The sequence below is a fragment of the Megalobrama amblycephala genome, linkage group LG18 (assembly GCF_018812025.1).
Source record: "Megalobrama amblycephala isolate DHTTF-2021 linkage group LG18, ASM1881202v1, whole genome shotgun sequence".
Lineage (NCBI taxonomy): Eukaryota > Metazoa > Chordata > Actinopteri > Cypriniformes > Xenocyprididae > Megalobrama > Megalobrama amblycephala.
Window position 1 is genome coordinate 115,676 of NC_063061.1, and position 27,467 is coordinate 143,142.

The 27,467-nt window shown below is 37.1% G+C and overlaps 1 protein-coding gene across 5 annotated transcripts; it reads right to left on the reverse strand.

Annotated features, from left to right (window-relative positions):
- LOC125252566 (arf-GAP with Rho-GAP domain, ANK repeat and PH domain-containing protein 1) lies at positions 1 to 27,467 on the reverse strand. Of its 5 annotated transcripts, none has more exons than XM_048165980.1 (23): positions 27,279 to 27,467; positions 25,092 to 25,189; positions 24,853 to 24,914; positions 21,222 to 21,483; positions 21,000 to 21,113; positions 20,687 to 20,800; positions 17,358 to 17,418; positions 17,137 to 17,257; positions 16,823 to 16,980; positions 15,918 to 16,024; positions 15,541 to 15,826; positions 10,332 to 10,514; positions 10,069 to 10,243; positions 9,414 to 9,458; positions 9,160 to 9,277; positions 7,190 to 7,289; positions 6,877 to 7,069; positions 6,754 to 6,799; positions 3,902 to 4,053; positions 1,493 to 1,702; positions 1,161 to 1,266; positions 470 to 617; positions 1 to 396 (listed from the first exon to the last, which is right to left on the reverse strand). In XM_048165980.1, the coding sequence occupies exons 1-23, from the start codon at positions 27,294 to 27,296 to the stop codon at positions 355 to 357; spliced, it is 2,919 nt and encodes a 972-aa protein (XP_048021937.1). In that variant the 5' UTR covers positions 27,297 to 27,467; the 3' UTR covers positions 1 to 354. The 5 variants fall into 5 exon arrangements, with proteins under 5 accessions (XP_048021937.1, XP_048021938.1, XP_048021935.1 ...); XM_048165981.1 differs by having other exon boundaries at positions 1 to 427; positions 21,222 to 21,486; XM_048165978.1 differs by having other exon boundaries at positions 2 to 396; positions 21,222 to 21,486.

The following is a 27,467-nucleotide window of genomic DNA, read 5'->3' on the forward strand; positions in this document are numbered from 1 at the left end:
TGAAACTTCACAGACACATTCAGGAGACACCTTAGACTTATATCACATCTTGTGAAAAAACATTCTTGGGCACCTTTAAAAATTGTGAGGCAAGAGCTTCTAGAAACTAAATCCTTATCCCATCACTTGAATGTTGACAGTTTTATTCCCAACATTCATGTAGACAAATCTCTGTGTATATCTAAGGGTTCTGCTTCCCCCGTCTGGAAACACACACACCTTGTGACTTTTTTTTGAGCACATTTATTCACTAATACAAATGCATTGTCATCTAATTCTGAGTTACAATAAAGCATAATACACTCTCTGAATGAATTGAAGTCCATCTATGAGAACGCAAGGAGAACCGTCTCTTCACAACACTGTGATGAATTCTCCATCTGTCTCCATGTGGTCCTGCACACAATGTCAGATGACACACTCATTTCTAATGACACAATGAGATGCTCTATCGTGTGTGCGTGCTCACCGTGAAGATCTCCATGTGGCGCACGATCAGCTCTCTGGTGAGTTGTACGACGCTTGTGTTCATGGCGAGCTCCTGGAACAGCGTGACCACAAATATCACTGCCAGATTATGAGCCGTCATGCGGTTCACCTGACTGTGCGTCTGCACCCTGAGAGCAGATGGAGACGTATGATTCATGAGAATGCTATATAGTCGAAAAAATACACTTACAATGTATGAAAGTCACTGATACTTCATCCTCTCTAATCAAATGGTGCTAAATCTTTCCATCAACCTTTTGTGATTTTTAGCAAAGTATAATATTAGCTCCTCTTAAGTGGACACAGGTGTAGTTAATCATATTGTTACATATAGTTTCAAAAGTTGTATGGTCTCTCCTAGGTTTTGCTTTCTTCACATCTTCAGATTGATGACAAAGTTATCAACCAGATTTTTGCTTCATCACCAAAAAAAGTTGAAAGCATTTTATCAAAATCAAACATTTAAAAATGAATATATAAATGAAGCATAATTAATGTTTTAATGAAAAAATAGAAAACATGTCTGTTAATAAAAATGCCTAAAGTAAGTTTTGGACATTCAAACTTATATTCATATATTCAGATTTCTAAATGTATGTTTACATTTACAACTACATATCCAGTATTGATAACTCTATTTTTGGATATATGACTATAAATTGATATCATACATGTGTAGGTGTCCACACAGAGCTGCCAGTGTTGCATGGCTGTCAGGAGGAAGCTGTTTAAGCAGTTTGCGGTACGTCTGCAGTCTGCGTACTTCATCTGACAGAGCTGGGGATCAATACATAATACATATTTATTTATATACTCTTAACAGTGGGCTCCACAAATATGAGCAAAACTGACTGAAAATTTGTGTTTGCAATTTCATCTTTCATTTAAAATATTCACAAAAATCTAACCTTATTAAAGTCCAATATTTGAAAGAAAAAAATCTTAGATTATCAAAAGCTGTGTTTGTTAGGATGAGGATAATGACAGCTGAGAACAGACGTACCTGCAGCTTTCAGCCAGTGCGGTTTGTGTGTTTGCGGTATGAGCTCAACATCCTGCCGTAGGATCTGTTTTAGTGCTCCTGAAACATCTAGGATGGAGAGCTCATCTGTTTCCAGAACAGTTCCTTTTGGAGAAACACGCAGGGCATCGACCAGCTTACCGATATGAGGAGTGATACCACAGCGCCGATACAAACCCTCCACCTTCAACCCTGACACAAACAAAACATCTCCTTTTACAATTGGTTAAAAATCTGGCTTTGAAAGATAACTTTCATTAAATTAAACCTTTCAGGATATATTTCAGGTTTTAAAATGTGGTCCTGGATGCTGATTTGTCAATCCAGCATACCAGCCAGGCTAAATCACACAATATAGTACCACCTACAATATATTCTGACCTTCTGTCTAGAGGAAAGATCTCAATTAATGAATTTACTTAATGTTTTAATGAAATGTGTGTCCTAAATATTTTTGTTATGCAATCCCTTGTTGAAGTTCATTTTAGAAAACTTTTAAAAAGCGTGCTTATTAAGTGGTAACACTTTATAATAACTCACGCTATAAAGCATTAGTTAAGCATTAGTAAATAGTCAATTCATAATTTTAATAGACATTAGTAAGCCATTTATAAATACAGCTATAAATGCTTTATTCTTGATTTATAAGCATATCTATAATGAGTTTAATAATTGTATTTTCATACTTTTAATGATCAGTATTAAGAATTACATTATTTAGGAATTGTCAGTGGTTCATAAGATCATTTAAAAAGTGTAAGTAAATGATTAATAAAATATTTAAATGTATATTTATGCATCTTATTATTTAGACATACAGTAATAGTTACTTAGTGTGTTAATAAATGCTTTATTAACACATTTCTAGTGTCAAAACTACCTCAGTACATAAACACTTTAAAACATTAGAGAACAGCAGTGCAGAAGATCAGTGAATCTTTAAATCTCATTTATAAAAGCTTCACAAAGCATAAACAGTCCTCACTTTAGATGAGCTCACAAAAATAGTTAACTGACTGCTTCTAAATGTTTTATAATTCTTAATTTAGAAATGATAAATTGATTATTAATAAAGTATGAAAATACAATTATTAAACACATTATAGATATGCTTATAAATAGAATAAAGCATTTATAGCTGTATTTATATTACGTAACAGTCGGGATCATTAATATGTACGCCCCCAATATTTGCATATGCCAGCTCATGTTCAAGGTATTACACAAGGGCAGCCAGTATTAACGTCTGGATCTGTGCACAGCTGAATCATCAGACTAGGTAAGCAAGCAAGAACAATAGCGAAAAATGGCAGATGGAGCAATAATAACTGACATGATCCATGATAACATGATATTTTTAGTGATATTTGTAAATTGTCTTTTGTTAGCATGTTGCTAATGTACTGTTAAATGTGGTTAAAGTTACCATCGTTTATTACTTTATTCACGGAGACAAGACTGACGTTATTTTCAATTTTTAAACACTTGCAGTCTGTGTAATGCATAAACACAACTTCATTTTTTATAAATCTCTCCAACAGTGTGTAATGTTAGCTTTAGCCACGGAGCACTATCAAACTCATTCAGAATCAAATGTAAACATCCAAAAAAATACCATACTTATGCGATTAGACATGCTGCATGACGAACAGTTTCTAAAGATCCATTTTGAGGGTTATGTTAGCTGTGTGAACTTTCTTTATGCTGTTTAAGGCAAGCGCGAGCTCCGGGGGCGGGGAGCACGAGAATTTAAAGGGGCCGCAGCCTGAATCGGCGCATATTTAATGATGCCCCAAAATAGGCAGTTAAAAAAAATGAATAAAAAACAATCTATAGGGTATTTTGAGCTGAAACTTCACAGACACATTCAGGGGACACCTTAGACTTATATTACATCTTTTGAAAACACGTTCTACGGCACCTTTAATGGAGCACTAGGAACAGGGAAAATCACCAGGAAAATAACCTACAAACACCACATATTAGCCGATTACGCTCACCTCCAATGTATTATAGTAATATGACCCGTTGTGCTCTGTCTCACTGCCTGTATACACTTTTGTGTCCTTAAACATTCATTTTTTGGGGTCGACAGCTTATAAAAACTTAGTTCTGGGTTTTTTAGCTTGTTTGCTCTACACCATTTCACATAGCAGATTTTAGACATGAACGAAATGACGAGGAGGCAGCCTCATGCTATACAAAGTCAATGGAGACTGCTGGATTGTTTTCCCCTCCGGTGCGGGTGTGTCCTAAATGCGCTCTGCCTCTATAAGGCACCTGAGGTTTTACTATATATAGCCAAACTGAAGCTGCATGCATTCCATGCTGTTCTCAAAACCTGAAAAAACATGAAACTCAAAACCTGTATAACTCCAGGCAGTCACTCACCGTACTGTGTGATGTGAGATATACACCTGTCTATAGAACACGGCACAGAGCCTGACCGCTGCGGTCCGTCCGTCGTTGAGCACACCGCCCTCTGCACGAGCTCATACCACTTCAGACAGCTGTGCTCCAGCTCAAACTGCATATGTAACGTCCTGCAGGAAACAGACTGTGAGGTATACTGATATACATCAAACCCACAAATCCTGTACGCACAGTATAATGGCCAAATGTTCAGTTGTTTATTTTAAAAGTCACCTTCTTGTAGAATTGTTATGCATTAAACACTGCTGGTGTCATAATGGTCACCGACACGAAGATGTACTTTTAATTTCATCAAGCTCTCTAAAAATTTCCTTACAGATCCTCAATGATCAAAATAATGAGCAAGTTCTTTCAGGTTAATTTTGGTTCTGCCACAAAAGAATGAATGGGCGAGTTGTTTACTTTGTAATTACCCTCACAAATTACCCTTAATAAATTACCCTTTTATTAAGTAAACTCATGTATATATCAAGTTCATGTATATTTTCCAAGTATAGGCTACTAAGTAGTATTTACTATGTAGTAAGTATAATAAAATCAATTTACAAGTATAGTATACTTATAAGTGTACTATTTCAGTATATCTTGATACAACTGCACAATTTCTAGTTTATTAAAATCTAAGTGTAACAGTAGTAGACTCTTTTTCTATTGCAACAATACTGTAAACTATAAGTAAACTATAATATAAACTATAACTTTTAGGTATACTGTTAGTTTACTTGCCATACTTCTAGCCCACTTTCTAATTTATGAAAGTACATTTTGAAGTATACACTATAGGGCTGCAACGATTAATCGCGATTAATCGCTTGCAAAATAAAAGTCTGTGTTTACGTAATATATATATATATATGTGTGTATTCTGTGTATAATTATGTATATATAAATACACACACATTCATGTATATATTTAAGAAAAATGTTATATTTATACATAAAATATTTGTTTATATGTAATATAAAATATATATAAATATATATATTTATAATACATGCATATATTTCTAAACTTTATACCTGTATGTGTGTGTATCTATATATACATAATTATTATACACAGAACACACACATATATATTACGTAAACACAGACTTTTATTTTGCAAACGATTAATCGCGATTAATCGTTGCAGCCCTACTATGTACTAACAGTTTTTGTTCTGAAGTATACTAAGTTTTCTTTAAGTGAACTTATCATATTTATAGTTTACTCGCATTGTGAATGAAATCCCAAAGCTGACTTGTTACATTAAGAGATTTTCCTCCATTGATTGAAAACAACTGGTCATTTTCTCAGTTATTCTTAGTAGTAGTAGTATTGTAGTGCACATTAATAATTTGAATTTATTTTCCCTTTTTTGCAAACTCAAGTTTGAATTTTATTTACCAAAAATAGTTTTTTCACTATTAGTTTTCATCTTCATTATCTTCATAAAGTTATCATAAACTTTTTTGTGTAGAATAATAACACTGATTCACACGCCTGTTATGATCAAAAACTAAATTTGGGTTGCATTTTATTTTACAGTATGTGGACTTACGTGTACTTAACTAAGAAAGTAATATAAGGTAACTACATGAGCTAAAGTTAGGTTTAAGGGTAGGTTCAGGTTTAGTACCTAGTTATTACCCATTGTAATTACTATAATAAATATATAGTATGTACATGGGGAACAGGACTGTAAAATAAAGTGCTACCAAAATTTGCATGCGCCTGCCCTGTCAGGGCCGCCTGCAGGATTCTCATCTTTGCTGAAACCTGCAGACACCTAGAGGCCGGAACAGGTACTGTTCAACAGAAGGCTATATGATTTTAGGTTTTGTTCTTGCGTTAAATTGCTTCTTTTAAATTGTTTTTCTATATCAACATGTGCTAGACTATCATCTTTGACCATTGCTTTTTTTTAGCCGAAAAGCTGGTGATGTCAGGGTATGCAGTGTGTATACTTAGTGTACAGGCAGGGGTGCTACTGGTGTCTACGATAGGTCTTAAAGAGATAGTTCACCCAAAAATGAAAATCTGATGTTTATCTGCTTACCCCCAGGGGATTCAAGATGTAGGTGACTTTGTTTCTTCAGTAGAACACAAATTATGATTTTTAACTCCAACCGTTGCCGTCTGTCAGTCGTATAATGCATGTCAATGGGAACTTCGTCTATAAGAGTCAAAAAAACATGCACAGACAAATCCAAATGAAACCCTGCGGCTCGTGACGACACATTGATGTCCTAAGACATGAAACGATCGGTTTGTGCGAGAAACTGAACAGTATTTATATCATTTTTTTACCTCTAATACACCACTATGTCCAACTCCCTTGAGCATCTGGTTGGTGAGATCTGAAGGCTCTCTGACAACAGAAGTGATCTCTCACACTCATTGAAGTATAAGCCCGAGAGATCATTTCCGTCATCAGAACGTGTTTTCAGACCTCACACACCGGATGTGCACTTGGGCATAGTGGTGTATTAGAGGTAAAAAAATTATATAAATACTGTTTGGTTTTTCACACAAAATGATAATTTCATGTCTTAGGACATCACGAGCCACAGGGTTTCATTTGGATTTGTCTGTGCATGTCTTTTTGACTCTTATAAATGGAGTTCCCATTGACATGCATTATACGACTGACAGACGGCAACGGTTGGAGTTAAAAATCATCATTTGTGTTCTACTGAAGAAACAAAGTCACCTACATCTTGGATGCCCTGGGAGTAAGCAGATAAACATCAAATTTTCATTTTTGGGTGAACTATCCCTTTAAGACACAGTCCATGGGTGCACAAATGCCTGTCAGAGACACTGACCTTTCAGCAAACTCCAGCAGGATGCAGTTATCGGAGTGCTGCAGATCTACAAAAAAAGAAACATTATTTTAATGACTTTATTATGACAGTAGTTGATAAACTGATGGGAGGTGCGATACTTACGGCAACGTGTTTGAGCGCCCAGAAACACTGTGTCTCTGGAGCTGTGCTCCTTTGTGTGTATGGTCATCTCTCCTTCCTGAAGGGTGCACCACACTTCAGCACACTGCAGAGCAGCACCCTCCCGTATAGACGCTCTGGACACGGCACAAACTCCCACCAGATCGTCATCCACCACTACACCCGCAAGCACAACCTATACACAGGACATTCTCTTCAGTCACTGCTGTACTGGTATTTACATATTTACTAGCAAAAAATGCTAATATGTATCAACTAGGAAAGAAATGTTGTTTGAGGTTGTTAACCACATTACCTTCATGATATGCAACATGTGACCAAGGAGGGTGTTTCGTTCATCTGCGGAGCAAGTCAGTCTGTCTGTCAAAGTTAACACCTCAAACGCATGGGTTTGCCTATAAACGGAATGGTAAGTGTTAATAAATTTGAATTTCACAAATTACTCTTTTCCACAGAACAAAAAGATTGTTCTGCACAACAAAATATATGTAAGAGAAACTCCAAAGTAAGTGGGCTGTTGTTCTGAATATCAGAACAGCTGTGAATCGGCATTCAAATAGTTTAATGCACAGCTAGCCGTGGATTATCTCTTAATTGTTATATGGTCTTTTGCTATTCCAGCCTCTAACTATGAGTATGCCTGCCCAGTGATGGTCATCGGGGGAATTTTGCCACATTTGTGGAGTGGGTGTTGGTGAATTGCAAGTCTCCGTTCACCATCTTCCCCACTGAGGAGGGCATCACCAGATACAGAGCCCAGCCAGCAGCCTCCCATGCTTTTATACAGATGAATTATGAGGAAGAGGATATTTCCCTGAGTCTCCCATCCCCCTGGTCCTGCCCAGCTCCAAGTCTCCTTCGTCTCTGCTGGTCCCATGCAGCTCTAAGTCTCCTGCATCTCCGCTGGTCCTATCCAGCTCCAAGTTTCCTTTGTCTCTGCTGGTCCTGCCCAGCTCCAAATCTCCTGCATCCCTGCTGGTCCCATCCAGCTTCAAGTCTCCTGTGTCTCCGATGGTCCCACCCAGGCTCCCTCTCCCACCTCCTCTACCCAAGAAGCTAGCCCTTTGGCCCCGCCTCTGCTGGTTCCCTATAGTCCCTCGGCCCCCCATTCCGTTGATTCCACTCTGCTGCGTGGATCAGCCTTGGGTCTTCCGGTCTCCATCTCCACCTTGGCAAGGGGATTCCCTGGCTCCGCTTCCAGCTGCCAAGCCCGTCACTCCAATTCGGCTCGTTAACCAGCCAGCGCAACCTTGGCTTCTCCCTCCCTCGGCTCCACCTAGAGGCGTTGTACTTATGAGTCCGCCGGGCTCCATCATCCCTCCAGCTCTGCCTTGGTCAGTCGTCACTCTGCCTGGGCCACAGACTTCCAGGCCTTCAGCTGCGCTTTGTCGCTCCACCCCTTCAGCTCCATCAGGCTCTACCTTCCCTCTGGCTCGTCCTTGGTCCTCAGTCCCACTGGCTCCACCTCAGTCCTATGGCACCCTGGCTTTACCTTTGACGCTCGACAATGCTTCTCCTCGGCCTCCAGATCCATCTGTGTCGCTTTGTCTCATTGGCTCTTCGGCTCCCCCTGGGTCTCCACTTCCGTCTTGCTCAGTCTCAGTTTGTCGTCTCCCTGGTTCCGCCTGCCAAGTCTCCACCATGGCTCGTCCCTCCCTCGACTCTGCCGTGGGGCTTTGCCCTGGCTGTGCTCTGGGGTCCCACCTGGGTCCTTCCACCACTGCCCTGGTTTCTCAGACAGTCATATCCTCATGTGTCTTACTCTTCACTAGCCCCTCATCCACCTCATAAGCCCCGGTGTATGTTTAGTTTCATTGAGTTTTGATTTCATTTTCCCTGTTCCTGATTTGCCTGTGTTTCATGGACATTATTAGTTTCCATGGTTTCAAATTTATCACGGACCTGTTTCTTTTCCAGTTAATCACCTCAATCTGTGTATTTAAGCCCTTAGTTCCTTTCAGTTCTTTGAGTCATGTTTATGTTAATATTTAGTTTCCTTGTTGGTTTTCTCATGAGTATTCTCCTTGTTTATTAAAAGAACTAATAAACAAATCTATTCAGATTTGTGCTTGCTTATCTACACGTTACATCCACATTGTTTTTTTTTTTTATAAACTAAATTTACACATTAAATTAAAGGCCCTAAAATACACAATGTGTCTAAACACAGGTTTATTCATATGATGATATCTGTAGACAGTATAGTAGACAATATTTATGTGTAGACATTAAATATTTGTAAAACACTAACAAATATGAGCTTACCCTGCAGAGCAGTCAAACACTGAGATGACCTCTGTTAAATCCAGCACATCACAGGCAGCAGACTCATTCCCCTGAGAGAATAAGAAACGTTCATCATCCAGCTTTCCATGGAGTTCTTCTACACAGGTGGAAATGAGAGAAAAAACACAAATGATGTAGCAGTGCCATTATTTTAATCAAAGTAGCTTGATAAAACTGATTCAGCATTGATTCTGCTCTCAATACAAAAATCTAAAAGTGTACTGCATTCTTACCCATCTGTTCCTCTGTATGTCTTGTTTGCTCAAAGTCTGGTGCCTCTTTAAAACAGAGCAACATGAATTAAAAACATCTTCAATTCATACAAAAAATTGAGAATATTACACATACATTAGATAATGAACAAAAGGGTTCAGGTTACACTTCAAGATCAAGACAAAAATGTATATTTTGCAAAGATTCTAAAGATCAGTTTTGTATTGTGACATTATTTTTAAGGAACAGCACCATTATTAGCACCCCTAGAGATTCTTAACAGTAACAATCTAACTAAAGTAATACCCATTAATTCTGTACATTTTTTAAGCTGAGCGAATAGAAACATTTAAGTGCTAAATAATGACTCCCTGTTTCATGGTATATAAATGAGTTGACATATACAATATGTCTTTCAATTATTTGAATTTTATGAAAGGTAAATTTTTTTTTTTTTTTTTTAATTTTAGAATTCTCCTTTTGCTCCTGTTTATCAAGGGTACATAGATATTGTACTTAATTGTCATGAAATAATGTCACAATGCAAATGATCTGAATGGTTTTAAAATAGACTTAAAAAGGGGTTAAAATGTGCCATGGAAAACTGTTAGATGGTAAATAAACACTTGCTGATACACTAGGAATTTAATTTGCCCTCATCAGGACTCAACTAACCCACAAACTCATTATGTCGGAGTAGTTCTGTCTGTAGTGCCTGTCCATAACTCTCTGCCACGCTGATGGCGGAGTGAAGCTCTGGATCTGTGGTGCTGCACGAAACTTTTGCTCCAGAACACAGCAGAGAAAGAGTCTCTTCCACATTAGGACCACACACCACCTCACGCAACCTCTGAAGAGCACCAGAACATAATGCAGTGATCAACATGGGATAGGTCTGAAACCAAAAAGATGGCAGGGTGCTTTTTTCACTTCCAGACCTGGTCAAGCAGTTTTTGGCTTGCGGCGAGCGGGTGAGCTTTGTGGTAAAGTCCTTTGCGGTACTTGGCTAGAATAAATTCCACCCTCTGATCTGGTGAGACATCAGGTCTGATCTGCTCCGCTGGAGGGATGTTGTGACCCCACACACTCTTGGCAGCTTTATTGCCATACAGCACAAACAACTGAAAAACAAAACATTTGCATCTGTTGTTAAAAGACTATTAAACACCTATGACACCATAAAACACTTTTTTATGTCATTGTTAAAAAAAATATAAAAATAAAAAACAATATCATACATTATTTTGAATTTTAGTAAAAAAAAAAAAAACACTTGGGCATAAATTCAGGTTGATTGGGCAACATGTTCTTCAACCAATACGACCATATAGGTCATTTGTCACTTCCCTGAAATACGACCCATAGGTGCGTTTACTAAAGTGGCGCCCCTATCGACCCATATGAGCATTTGCTAAAGTTGCGCCCCTCTCGAAATATGGTCAATTGGTAGAGCATTGCAATAACAATATGCAATCATGTGATCATGCGATCGTGGGTTCGATCCCAGGGAACACATGTGCTCATAAAGAGTATATGCACTATAAATCACTAAGGGCAGGTTTAGGGATGGGGTGGGTGTAGTCGTTAATATATATATTTTTTTTTGCTAAAAGGAAATAGGAGAAATAGTGTAAAAACTCCACACATTGCATTTAAATGGACATTAAACAGACATTTTGATTGGTAACAACAGTCATACGTCATTTCATGACGACAGATGTAACACGACACTGTCATTATTTTTACGCCAGCTAGAGGGCGCATGACTTTAAACAAATATATGGTGCTTGAAAAATGACCTATAGGGTCGTTTTTTTGGAGGACAGTCTCTGATTGGGACACTTTTCACCACTATGCTGACTAGGGAAAAGGTATACCAATCAATCTGAATTTACAGATTTTTAAAAACAGCATAGGAACCTTGCTAGACAGACCTACTACGAGCTTCAAGATTGTTAAATTAATTATATATGCTAGAATCAAGTGCAAATTAGTAGAAGGTCATTAAAGAAAAAGGCCACACCTTATATAAACCTCAATCATCCATAATGTCAAAAATCAAAAGAGCTGCCAAATCTACTGAGAAAAGAAGGTTTGACAGTCTGCTCCAATCGAGCTATCCCACCAAATTCAACCCAAGAGCAGAGCACAACATGCCTTAAGGGTTATTCACAAACCAACAACCATCAGATTATAGCATGTCATTTCTTGGACATAACCGGACAAATTCCAAATGAAGACGTTCATACAGTGAAAACAACAGCCAACCAAAGGCAACCCATTGTGACGGGGTATCACCCTGTTCTGACAAATCATATTTGATACATATGAAAGCTTTAATCCCTGAATAGTGAACGAGAAACTGGCGTGGCACACCTTTTGATGTGACAATTGTCTGAAGTCTGTGTAGAATCATGCCATCTCAATGGCAGATGGCGTAAGCATTGAGTCACTGATGCTTCATAAAGGAGCGATCATGCCATCACAATTCAGAGTTTCCCACAAATGAAGCATAGAGGAACTGAGGAGTATGGCTGGCCACACTGTGTCTTGTTCCCTATGCAGGGAACCAAGGTAGTCGATACATTCCCTTTCATAGGCTTACTTAATGCTGTGTCAGTATCTGACACCATACTACGAAGAGGCCATTCATTTACCAGCCTGTGAAACAGACAGCACAGACTGACAAGGATAAAATTTGATTGAAACAGCTAAAACCTGGAAACATCAACATTATAAAACTTTATAGAAGTGCGAGGAGAGACCCAGTCTGCGACAACACACACATCCTCCAGAGACATACCTCTAGTCAAAGCCATAGAGGAAGCAACACCTCTAGTTGAAAGCGGATGAAGTCAAAGAGGGGAAGTAAGCCTACGTGCCTTACAGGCCTTCAAGATTCAATGTGACATCCTTTGCTTAGAAGCCACAGAACCCCTGCTGTGACCACCAAAACAAACAAACAGTTAATCATATTTTCGGATTTATTAAAAAGACTTTCCTGCAACACACTGCAGCACAATAACCTAAGATCGAAATGAAGTCGAAGCACACTTGGGAAGATAACCAAACCTTGACCTAAGCAAGGCTTTGACCATGCCGGGATCGAAATTCAGACAAGCAGGACTATCTGACAGTGATCGCTTTAAGAGAAGACAAGTCCAAAGCAAGACCAACTTAAGAGTCAGAATCTCATCTGAGGCACCAACGAGGACCTGTCAAAGCCTTCAAAACCACGGACAAGTCCCAAGAAGGAATGCGTACCGCGGTGGAAAGGTTTCAACTGTCTCACTCCATGCATAAATCTAGAAATCATGGAATGCTTTCCCAAAGAACCTGCAGGAAATCATTCTTGCAGAAATACCAGCACTGAACCTACAGCACAGTGAACAGGAACTACATTGCGCTGCCTTCATTAAGCTGCAAAAAAGATCATAGTAACACCTTGTAGTGGTTAAACGGATCATTGTTGATCCGTACAGACCAAGCCCCACGGTCCGGCACGCATGTGATTCGCGGATCAATTGCAAGTTTAACCGCAATAGAGTAAAAGGTTAGCATTTGAACGTGTTTTGTCTTACTAGTTTACACATTAAATAGATATAAAACCATTCCAGCGCTAGAAGAGGCAAAAGAGGATTTAATTTGGTATCACACACCATGCTGTTATCGGTGCGCACAAACACAGAGAGAGAGATGCGCGTTTCAGATAGCTCGCAAACTCCAAATTGATTTCTCTTTCGCGTCCTCAATGCACTTAGATGGACACATACATGCATTATGTCAGTCAAAATACCCCTCTCGGCAAGTATTCTCATAAACACATTCGGTTATGTCTTAATTGAACGAGGTGAGAATTCGGATGTGTATATCGGATGTGAGCGTGCGTCGGGTCTTACTCTTAAAGTGACAGCAACCTATATATACAGTACAGTCCAAAAGTTTGGAACCACTAAGATTTTTAATGTTTTTAAAAGAAGTTTCGTCTGCTCACCAAGGCAACATTTAATTAATTAAAAATACAGTAAAAAACAGTAATATTGTGAAATATTATTACAATTTAAAATAACTGAGTACTATTTAAATATATTTGACAAAGTAATTTATTCCTGTGATGCAAAGCTTAATTTTCAGCATCGTTACTCCAGTCTTCAGTGTCACATGATCCTTCAGAAATCATTCTAATATGCTGATTTGCTGCTCAATAAACATTTATGATTATTTTCAATGTTGAAAACAGTTGTGTACTTTTTTTTTTTTCAGGATTCCTTGATGAATAGAAAGTTCAAAAGAACAGCATTTATCTGAAATACAAAGCTTCTGTAGCATTATACACTACCGTTCAAAAGTTTGGGGTCAGTGAGAATTTTTATTTTTATTTTTTTGAAAAGAAATTAAAGAAATTAATACTTTTATTCAGCAAGGATGCATTAAATCAATCAAAAGTGGCAGTAAAGACATTTATAATGTTACAAAAGATTAGATTTCAGATAAACACTGTTCTTTTGAACTTTCTATTCATCAAATAATCCTGAAAAAAAATATTGTACACAAATATTTTGTACAATTGTACACATTAAATGTTTCTTGAGCAGCAGATCATCATATTAGAATGATTTCTGAAGGATCATGTGACACTGAAGACTGGAGTAACGATGCTGAAAATTCAGCTTTGATCACAGGAATAAATTACTGTGTGAAATATATTCAAATAGAAAACAGTTATTTTAAATTGTAATAATATTTCACAATATTACTGTTTTTACTGTATTTTTAATTAAATAAATGTAGCCTTGGTGAGCAGACGAAACTTCTTTTAAAAACATTAAAAATCTTAGTGGTTCCAAACTTTTGGACTGTACTGTACCTGCTGTCGTCTGTCATGTAAATCAAACAACAAAACACAGCTTTAACAAACATTAATCTATATTACATTTGTACAGTGAACAGTGTCATTTTACATTTAATTATTACATTTCTGTAAATGAAAATTAATACTACAGTTAGACCTTATACTTTATTTGTAACTTTAGGTTGTATTTATCTATGCTTGTAATTGGTGTACAGTATTTGTTCTTTTTACAGTCTGTTCACTCGCCTTTAATAATGTATTAGTTAGGCTAGTAGTTTCTGCTGTGGTTTTGGAGTAGTTAAAGTGGGCTAAGTAATAAATGCAAAGTTTGTGCTGATCCGGAAAATGATCCGATCCGTGACTTAATAACCGTGATATGATCCGAACTGTGAGTTTTGTGACCGCTAACACCTTGTGGATGGGGTTCTTGCATTTAAATTGTGTCTGCTAATTTATAAGATGATGAAAAGTGCTTGAATCTAACAAAGTGCTCTGTTCAGAGGCAAAACCCAAAATTTTCACATCTCTGGCCAGGGATACCAAATCCTTTCCCAAGCCAGAAAAAGCAGGTCCTTTCTGACCAGAACTTCCCAATGAGGTTCCTCTAGTTCCTCATGAGAGCCGAGATCCAAGCTTGATATTGTGAAATGGAGCCATCAGCAGGAGGTGCACTCTATCCTACCGGAGTAGAACTTCCAGAAGCAGGTGCACCGGCAGAAAGGCATAGAACTTGGCCCTGGACCAGTACTCCTTTTGAAACTACACAAACTGGATGCCCTTCATACACTAGCCCCAGACTATTAACAACATTCACATGTTGCTGTTTCTAAATCCCGATATCAGACCAACAACTGTCAGAATCAGCCAATCGTCAAAGGAAATAGGAACCTGACAGCACTAAGTAAAATACCTTGTAAAAATCCGAGGAGCCAAAGCCAGACCAAGACAGAATGTTTCAGGGAGGAACACTGCTGACATGACATATTACAAGTGGCCCAACATGCACTATGAGGGGCAGAGCCTGTTATAACCAAAACGTAGTAGTGTGAAGGAAGCAAAACAACACAAAAGTGCACAGGGGTTTGGAGTCAAAATCCAGATCCTAATCCAACAGAAATACTGAAACGAGAATTGAAGTGGTTTGCAAGAAACCCACCCAATATCACACAGTTTAAAGGATTTCTGCATGGAGGTACAGGCAAAAACACAACTTTTCAGAGCACTGTAAAATGAGTAGAAAACAAAACATGCTGACAGGATGACACATTTTGTTGTTGCGGCATGACAAAACTCACCTGAATTAAAGGCTCTGTCCAAACCTTATTATCTAGTTTCAGACCTCGCACTTTGGACCTGTTACTGCTCATGGATCGATGTGCGCCTGCACAGGCCTCACAGATGACCACCAGCAGGTTCACCGATGCCCACTCTGGGTTGGCAGCACCACAGTCAGCGCAAACTTTATTACTCGGATTCGACCACAGTCGATGTGCCACCTCACTGTAGGACAGCGCACTGCGAATAACGTCATTCAGATTCTCCAGCCACATGGTCGCCTCCTTAGCAGAGTCTGCAGAGAAACTGAACAAACCACCCAACATTAAACAAAGCATGTAAAGCACAGAAAAGTGGTAATATAAAATTCTTCTTGCTTGCAAAAGGTGAGACTCACTTAAAGGTCCTGTACGGAGTGATGAGACTGAAGCTGTGACGCCCTGTCGACTTCACAGATGCTATATTCATAGACACAAACATCATGCCAAGACCTATATTGAAGTCCTGTTAATTCAAACAAATTCAATTTGTAAATTTTACAACTATAAATTACAGTCATTTGTTTAGGTTTGACATACAGTATGGAGGCAAGTTTTCAACACACTTTTAACTAGGCAGTTGTTGCTCCATGATGTTAAACAAGTTAGTTTGGGGTTAAAGTTTAATTCCTTTGAAATGATTTCCAACCATTATTTCATCAGTTTATGATATTTTGTTATCCAGATTCAGCTACACAGTAATATGTAATGAGGTTACGCCATAAATAAACATAAACGTCATTTGAAAGACTGATATTATGTGCTCAGCAAATTAATTTAACAATATCCAATATTTTCTCAAATTATTTAATGAGATTACACTTGGAATCTTGTTTTGTGCTTGTTTTTTTTTTTTCTTTAAAACTTTCTTCATTTGAAATCTGTATTATTATACTCCATTTACTAACAGGCTCAAAACTAAAAGAAAACACAAGAAATGACAGAAAGCATTTTTGAATGATCTGCCAATGCTTTTATTATTTGTAAATGACAGAAATTTTGTGCAAACTCTCAAGTAATATGTAAGTGGTGATTTGCATTTTGTAAGTGTGATCGGTTGTCTTTCCCACGGCAATGGAGACGCGTTGAAATGAGGGTGTAAATGCTATCCGGCTAAACAATATCTGGTTTCATGTCTGGATTTTACTATCCAGATATGGAACGCATGTCAATGCCAGGTTTAAAGATGTAATCACTCTAGTTTTCAACTCTAATCTCTTGAATTCTTCTGCAAAGGTTCACGCTAGTAAGCAATTATCCACACCTCTTTGCTGCTGTAAATCCAAAGGGAGTGTCCATAGATAGCAGTGTACACCTTTTTCCTTGGGTCTTTCATGACCAGAGGCCCGTGTTGTTTGGGTGCAGTGACCGGTTCCTTCCCACGAGTGGCGTAGAGAGACACTAACCACCCCTCCTGCACAGCTACGACAAAACACATTCACAGGATAGAGCTGAAAGTAATGACCTTCAGAAACTTCAGAGTGCTAATATTAACACAGTGAACCAAACAGATTTAAGAAATGACTTGGTTTCACTGCACTATGTCCAGAGTTTCCAGTTCCCTATTATACAGCTTACCCTCACTATGAGCCATGAATTCAAGGTGCTTCTTATGTAATGAGATGGAGAAGTGCCCGTGATCCTGCTTCCGTATGTTGGTGATGCTCGTTACGTGAAACACATATTCTGTGAACTTGTCCTGGAGCACATTGAACATGTGGTTAAATTGACAAATAGGTAGTGGCAATCAATTATTTATTCAGTATCAAAATATCATGCCATTATGAAACACAACTCACTGTGCGTTTTTTCCACAATGACATGAGATTCCCATCTAGAGTGGTCCACAGAACATTGTGTCTGCAAAACAAAGTTGCCATTTGGTAAATTTACCACAAATCAAAATTCATTTATTTTCTTTGCACTTCTTTAGGGTACTTCTTTTTGCACTTCTTAACTGCAATCTTATAATTGGGTGTCCAAAAAGCACTTTCACAACAAATGTGAATGTTGAGCACTAAGATTTTAAATAGAAACAATGAATTCCTATAGAACTATTCACACCAGGTTCAAACATTGGCCCAGTGATACCCCATGATTAACAAGTCATTTGCATAATATACACTTTTTCGCAAAGTGTTTGGTGTGAAAGGTAAAGCTTAATGCGCTGCAATTTAAGAAAACACATGCAAATAGAAAAAACACCAGTAATTTAAGAAAACATTTTCATCAGTTTGACAACACGTCTGCAGCAAATGCTCACAATGCAACCAAATACAGAAACACTCTGCAAATAGCATAGACCACAGTGGAAATGTTTCAAAGGACTGTGACTGGAACTGCTTATTGTTCAACGTCTACTCATCAGTGGTGTTGTTGATGACCTGAAAGCTGTTTTTTTTGTTTGTTTTTTTTTACATCCTGGTCATAACATTTCTGTATTTAGTTTCCATTGTGAGTATTTGCAGTGCGTTTCTGTATTTGGTTGCGTTGTGAGTGTTTGCAGTGTGTTTCTGTATTCAGTTTGCATTGTAAATATATGCAGTGCGTTTCTGCATTTAGCTTCCGTTGTATTTGCAATGCGTTTCTGTATTTACTTTGCATTGTATTCGTAGTGCGTTTCTGTAGTTAGTTTGCATTGTGAGTATTTGCAGTGTGTTTCTGTAATTAATTTGCGTTGTGAGTATTTGTAGTGCGTTTCTGTAATTAATTTGCGTTGTGAGTATTTTCAGTGAGTTTCTGCATTTAGTTTCTGTTGTGAATATTTGCAGTGAGTTTCTGTATTTAGTTTGCGTTGTGAGTATTTGCAGTGCATTTCTGCATTTAGTTTGTGTTGTGAATATTTGCAGTGCGTTTCCGCATTTAGTTTGCATTGTGAGTATTTGCAGTGCGTTTCTGCATTTAGTTTGCGTTGTGAGTATTTGCAGTGCGTTTCTGCATTTAGTTTCCATTGTGAGTAATTGCAGTGCATTTCTGTATTTAGTTTGCATTGCGAGTATTTGCAGCGCCTTTCTGTTTTTGGTTGCCTTGTGAGCATTTTTAGTGCGTTTCTGTATTTAGTTTGCGTTGTGAATATTTGCAGTGCGTTTCTGCATTTAGTTTCTGTTGTGAATATTTGCAGTGCGTTTCTGCATTTAGTTTGCGTTGTGAGTATTTGCAGTGCGTTTCTGTAGTTAGTTTGCATTGTGAGTATTTGCAGTGTGTTTCTGTATTTGGTTGCGTTGTGAGTATTTGTAGTGCGTTTCTGTAATTAATTTGCGTTGTGAGTATTTGTAGTGCGTTTCTGTAATTAATTTGCGTTGTGAGTATTTTCAGTGAGTTTCTGCATTTAGTTTCTGTTGTGAATATTTGCAGTGAGTTTCTGTATTTAGTTTGCGTTGTGAGTATTTGCAGTGCGTTTCTGCATTTACTTTGCGTTGTGAGTATTTGCAGTGCATTTCTGCATTTAGTTTGTGTTGTGAATATTTGCAGTGCGTTTCCGCATTTAGTTTGCTTTGTGAGAATTTGCAGTGCGTTTCTGCATTTACTTTGCGTTGTGAGTATTTGCAGTGCATTTCTGCATTTAGTTTGTGTTGTGAATATTTGCAGTGCGTTTCCGCATTTAGTTTGCTTTGTGAATATTTGCAGTGCGTTTCCGCATTTAGTTTGCATTGTGAGTATTTGCAGTGCGTTTCCGCATTTAGTTTGCGTTGTGAGTATTTGCAGTGCGTTTCTGCATTTAGTTTGCATTGCGAGTATTTGCAGCGCCTTTCTGTTTTTGGTTGCCTTGTGAGCATTTTTAGTGCGTTTCTGTATTTAGTTTGCGTTGTGAATATTTGCAGTGCGTTTCTGCATTTAGTTTGCGTTGTGAGTATTTGCAGTGCGTTTCTGCATTTACTTTGCGTTGTGAGTATTTGCAGTGCGTTTCTGCATTTACTTTGCGTTGTGAGTATTTGCAGTGCGTTTCTGCATTTAGTTTGCGTTGTGAATATTTGCAGTGCGTTTCTGCATTTACTTTCCATTGTGAGTATTTGCAGTGTGATTCTGTATTTAGTTTGCATTGCGAGTATTTGTAGTGCATTTCTGTATTTAGTTTGCTTTGCGTATTTGCAGTGTGTTTCTGCATTTACTTTCCATTGTGAGTATTTGCAGTGTGATTCTGTATTTAGTTTGCGTTGTGAATATTTGCAGTGCATTTCTGCATTTAGTTTGCGTTGTGAATATTTGCAGTGCGTTTCTGCATTTACTTTCCATTGTGAGTAATTGCAGTGCGTTTCTGTATTTAGTTTGCATTGCGAGTATTTGCAGTGCGTTTCTGCATTTAGTTTGCGTTGTATTTGCAGTGCGTTTCTGCATTTACTTTCCATTGTGAGTATTTGCAGTGTGATTCTGTATTTAGTTTGCCTTGTGAATATTTGCAGTGCATTTCTGCATTTAGTTTGCGTTGTGAATATTTGCAGTGCGTTTCTGCATTTACTTTCCATTGTGAGTATTTGCAGTGCGTTTCTGCATTTAGTTTGCGTTGTGAGTATTTGCAGTGCGTTTCTGCATTTAGTTTGCGTTGTGAATATTTGCAGTGCGTTTCTGCATTTACTTTCCATTGTGAGTATTTGCAGTGCGTTTCTGCATTTAGTTTGCGTTGTGAGTATTTGCAGTGCGTTTCTGCATTTACTTTCCATTGTGAGTATTTGCGGCGCGTTTCTGCATTTAGTTTGCGTCGTGAGTATTTGCAGTGCCTTTCTGTATTTGGTTGCGTTGTGAGCATTTTTAGTGCGTTTCTGTATTTAGTTTCCATTTTGAGTGTTTTCAGTGCATGCATTGTGTGTATTTGCACTTTGTTTCTGTATTTAGTTTGCATTCGGAGTATTTGCAGCACATGTGTTGTCAAACTGATGAATGTGTTTTATTAATTTGCTGGTATTTTTTTGTGTTTTGTTTTTTTTTTCAGTTGGAGCGAGTTGAGCTCTCTCAGCCACCGTAAAAAAGATACTTTTTTGTTTTAAATTTTTGTTTTGCAAAGATGTTTGATTATTTAGTAGTAATATTTTGTATTTAGTATTAATATAAAATTTCTTATTTAATTTAGCTGTTGAATAGCTGGTTATGGTATCTTTTCATGTGATTTCAGAGATTGTATAGAGCTAGTTACTTGCGTCCCTTCCATACGTCGAGCCAGCTGGATTGTGCCACCGCACACTCACTGGTTCTCTGCTGTGGCCTTGTTAAACTCTGTGTCTTCCTGCTCACACGGATGGTTGCAGCCCTGCAGACCAAGAATTCAAGATATTTTAAGATCTTGCAAAAAACTATGCAATTAATAACGTCAAGTTTGTTTTACATTGGAGTTGGAAATGTGCTTAATGTCACAATGTCAAAATGTAATTTCTTATTTGATTAGGGGTTAAATATGACATTGGCACATGACATTCAGTCATGAGACATAATCAGTAATCATACTGTACCGTGGTTTCTTGGGTTTGTCAAGTTTGATATGAAGGTTCTGTGATTTGGGAACTTGATGGATCACTTCACTGGTGACAAGTTCTGTTTGAGCATCCATCAACTCATCTGTGACACTACAAGGAAGAATATAAACACATACGTAATCAAAGACAAATACGTTTTTGCCATTTTATAAACAAAATAAAAACACATTTGAGGGGGAAACAGTAATGATACATTACCTTGTCTTGTCCGAATTGTGGTGATCCTTACTGAGGTCATCATGTGATTTTGAGGAGTTTAGAGTCACAGTGGAATCATCAGAAGAAGTAGAGTCAGCAGTTCTCTCTGCATCCGGAACTGAACTGGGACTGACATCGAGTGATTCTGGCCATAGAATCGTTTCATTGCAGTTGGTTTCAACAGCTTGAAGATCAGGGGGTTCAGTGGTGGAATCCAACTGATTAGATGAATCATCACTAACCTCATTTTTGATATATGTTTCTACTGAGAAAGAAAAAAAATCATCAGCCCATCACCTTTTGCACACTTTGTCTTGTTTGTGGCTGTGAGCAGTAGATGTAATTTTAAGCCATGGTGTCAAAGACCCAAAATATTATAAATATGAAAATTCTGTCATCTCACACATTTATATCATTCCAAAGCCAAAAGAAGTAATGTTCAACCATTTTCACACAGCTCGTTTCTACACAAGTTCAGAGTAACCATGTCTGTCACGTTACAAAAGAAAAAAATGAAAGTAGAAAAATCACCATGAATCATATTCCAAGTCTTCTCAAGTCAATACAACAGATTTGTGTGATGTTATTATTCACTGATATTAATGCTTTGAAATTTCTACTTCTACATATTCAAGACATGCAAGAACTGACAAGATTCTGTAACATTTGGTCCAGGTTTGTGTTTTGCTTGAGTAGGACTTTGTGTTTATTGCACTGTTCCTGGTTCAGTTTAGTCATGTTTCATTTGTCCCAGTTCATCTGTTGCCATGGTTTTTGATTTGCCCTCATGTGTTGCACCTGTGTCTATTTAATTATCTTTTTTAATCCCTAGTGTTTGCATGTGCGTTTATAGCCCTCAATTTCAGTTGTTTCTTGTCAGTTATTGTCTTCATTTGTTGGTTGTTTTGTTCATTTTTTATATCTGACATTTATTGGAAACCTGAGTATTTTGATTATTTTTGAATTTTGGATTAATAAAAGACTGCTGCACATAGATCCTGCTGGTTATTCATTCGTGCTGCAACCAGTGCTGACAGATGCATCTTGAAGCACAATAATGACATTTCTGTCTGTTCCTCACAAAGCTACTGCATGGGATGAGTCAAATTGATGACTTTCACACATTTCAAAAGGTATTTTTATTTCTTCATATTTTTTTCATCGTTTTTGGAGCTTCACAGCAGCTGGTCAACTACACTGAATGTAATCAATAGAGTATTGTCAACATTTGTCTTCATTGGTGTACCAAAAAAGTAATATGGGTTTTAAACAAAGTGACCCTTGTTAAAAAAAAAAGAAAAAGTGTGCTCAATTGTATTGAATGTGCATGTGTAGTGTACTTGATACATATACATGCAGATCATGGAATTAAAAGACACTTAAGTGTATAAACAGTACAATTTCATGACTACGTATCTAAACACACTTAAGTACACAAAAAAAAAAAAAAAATATCAGGAAAAACAAAACCAGACAGAATGCAATGATTTGACCAACATTTTTTGGTCCCGGGTCTTCCACAGAGAATATGTACTTTCTTTTTTCTAATATTTAGACCACTTCTATTATTGAAATTCAGGATGTAAAGAGAGTTTCAAAAAGTGTTTATGAAAAACATTGCCTATACCCTACCTTTCAAATGGCTGACTCCCTGATCAGTGCCCTGACTACTGAACACGGCAGCTGACTGATACGCACCCATAATGCAGCCATTTGAAACACAATTGTCAACGCAGTGGTTTTCAGCCCTGGGGACCCAAGGCTTTGAGCTTTTTGTATATCTCCCTAATTTAACACATCTGATTCAGATCATCAGCTCGTTAGCAGAGAGCTTCATGAATTACTAATTACGTGTGTTACTGAATCAGGTATTCCATATGTTTTGGAGCCTATGAGAAAAACAGCTTATAAATCATACTAAATAATGTTTTTTGTTTGTTTGTTTTTAAATGCAGAACGTTTTCTGTGATGGGTAGGTTTAAGAGTAAGGTTAGGATAGAAAATACAGTTTGTACAGTATAAAAAATCATCTAAATCTTTGCATTATGTGTATTCTCCGGTCGTTGAGCGTACATCGGTTGTACACTCGTTATTGCAGTGCATTGTGGGATTGACTTGATAATGTCTGTCCCCTCAAATAATGCCCAGTTTTTAAGGGTACAGGGGCCTGATTTTGGACACAGCCCCATGCTGCGTCCCAATTCGCCTACTTATACGATGCCCTAAAAGTATGTACTCTTTCTGTGAACAAAAAGTACTTACTTTTGAGTGTGTAGCAAAAGAGTAGACAAGCTTTGGGACATTCTATCACGTCATACAATTGCATCTCTGTCGCATCCTGTCACCGTAAACTGGCCTGTCAATCATCTTACATCCTCCACATTTCATTTAGCTAATTTCCTACTGCATCTGAGAGAAATGCAGTACCACGTTGATCTGCAGTCGCAGGTCTTTCACGTGGAGAACTCTCCTCATATTAATGCATAATGATGCATTTAAAAGTTAATAGCCAATCAGATATTTATAAAAGTCCACATTGGTATTTGCAGATGAAATATAACACAGATAACATATTTTCTATCAGGTTGAACTGATTATTAGTCACTCAAACCTCTCATAGTCACACATATCCGCCATGTTTTGTAGTTTTTTAACACTTTTTACTCGTGTTTGTAGTTCTGAACTGAATCCTCATCCAACGCGCAATGGGTTGTGGGCAATATTAGCCTTTATAGTGTGCGCAGATCCACACTTCGTAAATCTACCGGAAATAGTAGACCATCCGGGGACTTTTGGCATACTCTTTTCAACATACTATGCTTTGGGACACACTTATTTTAATCTCACATACTATTTAGGATGGATAGTATGGACATTGGGACGCAGGGCCAGTATTCTGTTTCTGTTTCTTTTCTTCCCTGTGTTCCCGCTTCTTATCTTTCTCCTAGGTTACTGATTGTGTACCTATTTGTTTCCATGGTTACCTATGATTTGCACCTGTGTCTAGTTTAGTTTCCCTTGTGTATATATAGCTCTTAGTTTCTGTTGTCCCTTGTCGGTTCTCAACAATGTTTAATGTGTTGTGTGCATTTTTTTTCTCCTGAAGTATCTCCTGAGTGTTTTGATTTATTTTTGAAAGACTATTGTAGGTAACATGGAGTCATTCATGTTGGATCACACAGCAAGTGTGACACCTAAGGTGGGAGTCTCAGAAAAACCTGGAATTGAACACCTCAACTTATGATAAACTGCTTGAAATGTTATTTAGATAAGTCTCTGCTAAACAAATTACATGTAAATATGGCATTTTATGGCTTTATATTTAATAAACTTCTAGAATTGTTCAGATTTTTTTCACCTACTTGAATATTGTGGGTTATTATTTGACCGTTAAGTAGAATATGTTTTCATTTTACTATTATAGGGATACAAATGTATTTATTTATTTATTTTTTTTAAAGGGTGGTGACTTTCTGTACCCACTTTACATAAATGATGCTTTCATTTTCAATTTAAGGAATAATTGATATTTTAAGTAATGTGTTCTGGGTCAACATGGAGGATGACTAACACTAGGATAAACATATTACTGATATCTTGTTGCAAAAAAGCCAAATAAAAAGCAGCCTACCTTCAGAGTTTATCTGTGTATCAACCTGAACATCTGGACAAGGCAACTGATCAACACCATTTCTGTAAGATATTCAAGTATAGTAAGTGTATTGACTTTCCAAAAAATTCAAGTCCTTTGTTTCTTTAAAATGCCTTTCTTTATAGTATCAAATGGCATAGATCTACTTCCTACAGTAAGCTTGTTTTATGATAAAGTCAATACTTTACAAACAATAATTGAACACCACATCTGCTCACCTGTCACTAGATGGTGCCTGTTTTACACTTTTGTCAATTAAATATCTCGATCGTGGCTTTGGCACGGGTATGATATCAGGCGGATCAGACACAGACATCTGCAGAAAATAAGTACAATGCATAACTTATGTAACTATGTTATACATGTCAAGAATGTAAATCTCAAGATGAACAAGAATTCACTGCCTTTGAATTGTTAAGAAACATGACGCATTTAGCAGAGAATTATTTCCACTCATCAACAAAAGGCACCCTTTTTAGGTCAAAGGGGACATATTCATCCACCCTTATGGAAAGAAAATATATTTCCCTATATATGAATGATCGATATATTACATGATTTAACAGTATATTTGAAAATATACAGAAAAATATATTGTGTAAATATATTACAATATATTGAATAATACATAAGGAATTGCTGCTTTTCATATATTGAAAAATATGTGATAAAATATTTACTAATATATCATATATAATAATATAATACTTCATAATATATAGATTTATATGTGATCAGATATGGTACTGCATGCAGATATATTTACTCATGCAGTATAACCACATATATGGAAAAATATATTATGTAACACATTTCTTAAATTTTTAATAATTTACATTTTAAATGTTTCATATTTTCAAGTTAGTTAACAAAAGCACACCTGCATGTACTAAAGTTTCTACCAAAGAGACTATCACTGTGCTATAGCGTACATAGACGTTACTTTTTAAATAAAGTTATTATAGTCTTAATGTTGTTCAGCCAATCATAAACCCAACCACAAGCTCCACTCTTCAACACAAACTCTCACATACCACAAAACCTTTTAAATTCCAAAATAATACAACTTTAAACACTAACAGATCTCCCCCTATATCAATATAGAGCAAAACACATGAAATAGCACTTAATTTTAACGTTTACTCTCATTTAACAATCAGAAGCAAAGCATGCTGGGAACTAGAAGTCTGTTGTAACCAATGATTGTATCTCATTCTGTGAATGTGTGTATATATGTGTGTACAATACATTCATATTTATATGGGAACATGTATGTGCAATACATAATAAAGGATAAAACTTTATGAATGTAATGCTATTTTTGTCTTCATTTATAAATATTTTATATGTATCAATATATAGCCATACATGGTCAATGCATATATTGCAGTATATTGACAAATATAAGTTTTCCTCCCTGATGTTTCTGTCCTAATCTTCATGCATTTGAAGATGCACACTTGTTTAATGTCTGCATAAGTTTTATGGTAAATATAGCATAACATAACATTTCAACTGTGCTTGATCTAATAACATTGCCCTTCTCCAAACTGTTGAATCTCAAACAAGCTTTCTGACAAACTCCTGATAGGATATACTGAATGATTATTAAAGAGAGAAAACTGTTCTCCTGTTTTTACCCCCATTATTTTATGCAACTTTATTTATGAATATATGAATTGTACATATTTTGTTATGGTGATTATTGAATTTCTGAGTTACATATTTTAATATTTCAAGGTATAAGGATGTACAAAGTCAAATATGTCAACCACTTAATAGACAGTACAAATAAAAATGTATCTGCAAACAACAATTATCAGGATTTGTCCAAGCACAAATCATCCATTTAGTCTTTAAGTTCATAAGTTATGAAACAATAACTGTTCTCTTTTTACCAGTATTTCTTGTACCTTCAAAGGACAAAAATGACGTCATGTTTGTCACTATTATAGCGCCCCCATCTGTTTAAGCGACAATCTTCCCTGTAAATACAGTATCAATCCCTAAGCGGAAATAATATCATGGCGATATTATGGGATCTCAAGAGCATAACAAACACTTGTTTATACACGACACCTAAAACTAGTTTATAGAATATAACCTAAATGCATTTTATTAGCGCCACCAATAGTCTAATTCAACTGGACCTTCATGTCGAAATTTCATATTCTGTCTGTATTACGATGACGACTAGTACTAAAACTTCTGTTCAAATAGCTCTATTATATTCCCAGCACTTTTCATGCTTGGATCCTTACAAATACTGTAGGCTATATTTGTTATGAATCTTGGCAGCTAATTGTGCCGTTTGTGAACATTTTTCAGTGTATGTAAAACAGTTCTAATGAAATAAAACATCGACTAACATAAATAGCATATGTATATGAGAGACTGTGGCTTACCGTCGTGATGTTCTTCATGAAGAATGCAGACGCAGACAGCGTGTTTGTGACTTGACGTTTTGAGTCTTACCGGTTTCTCCACTCACGCGCTCAGAGGGTTGGGTTATAATCAGGTGAACTTAAACCTACCAGACAAGAACTGAATGACAGATGACGCAATAGAAAGCTGTAAAATAAAAGCTGAACTGC

Excerpts from the sequence above, each read along its gene's own strand:
- LOC125252566 (XM_048165978.1), bottom strand. Across the intron at positions 21,487-24,852 it reads TACACAGATAAACTCTGAAG|TAGAAACATATATCAAAAAT; the intron begins GTAGGCTGCTTT and ends TTTCTTTCTCAG. Across the intron at positions 1,703-3,901 it reads ATCTCACATCACACAGTACG|GGTTGAAGGTGGAGGGTTTG; the intron begins GTGAGTGACTGC and ends TGTTTGTGTCAG.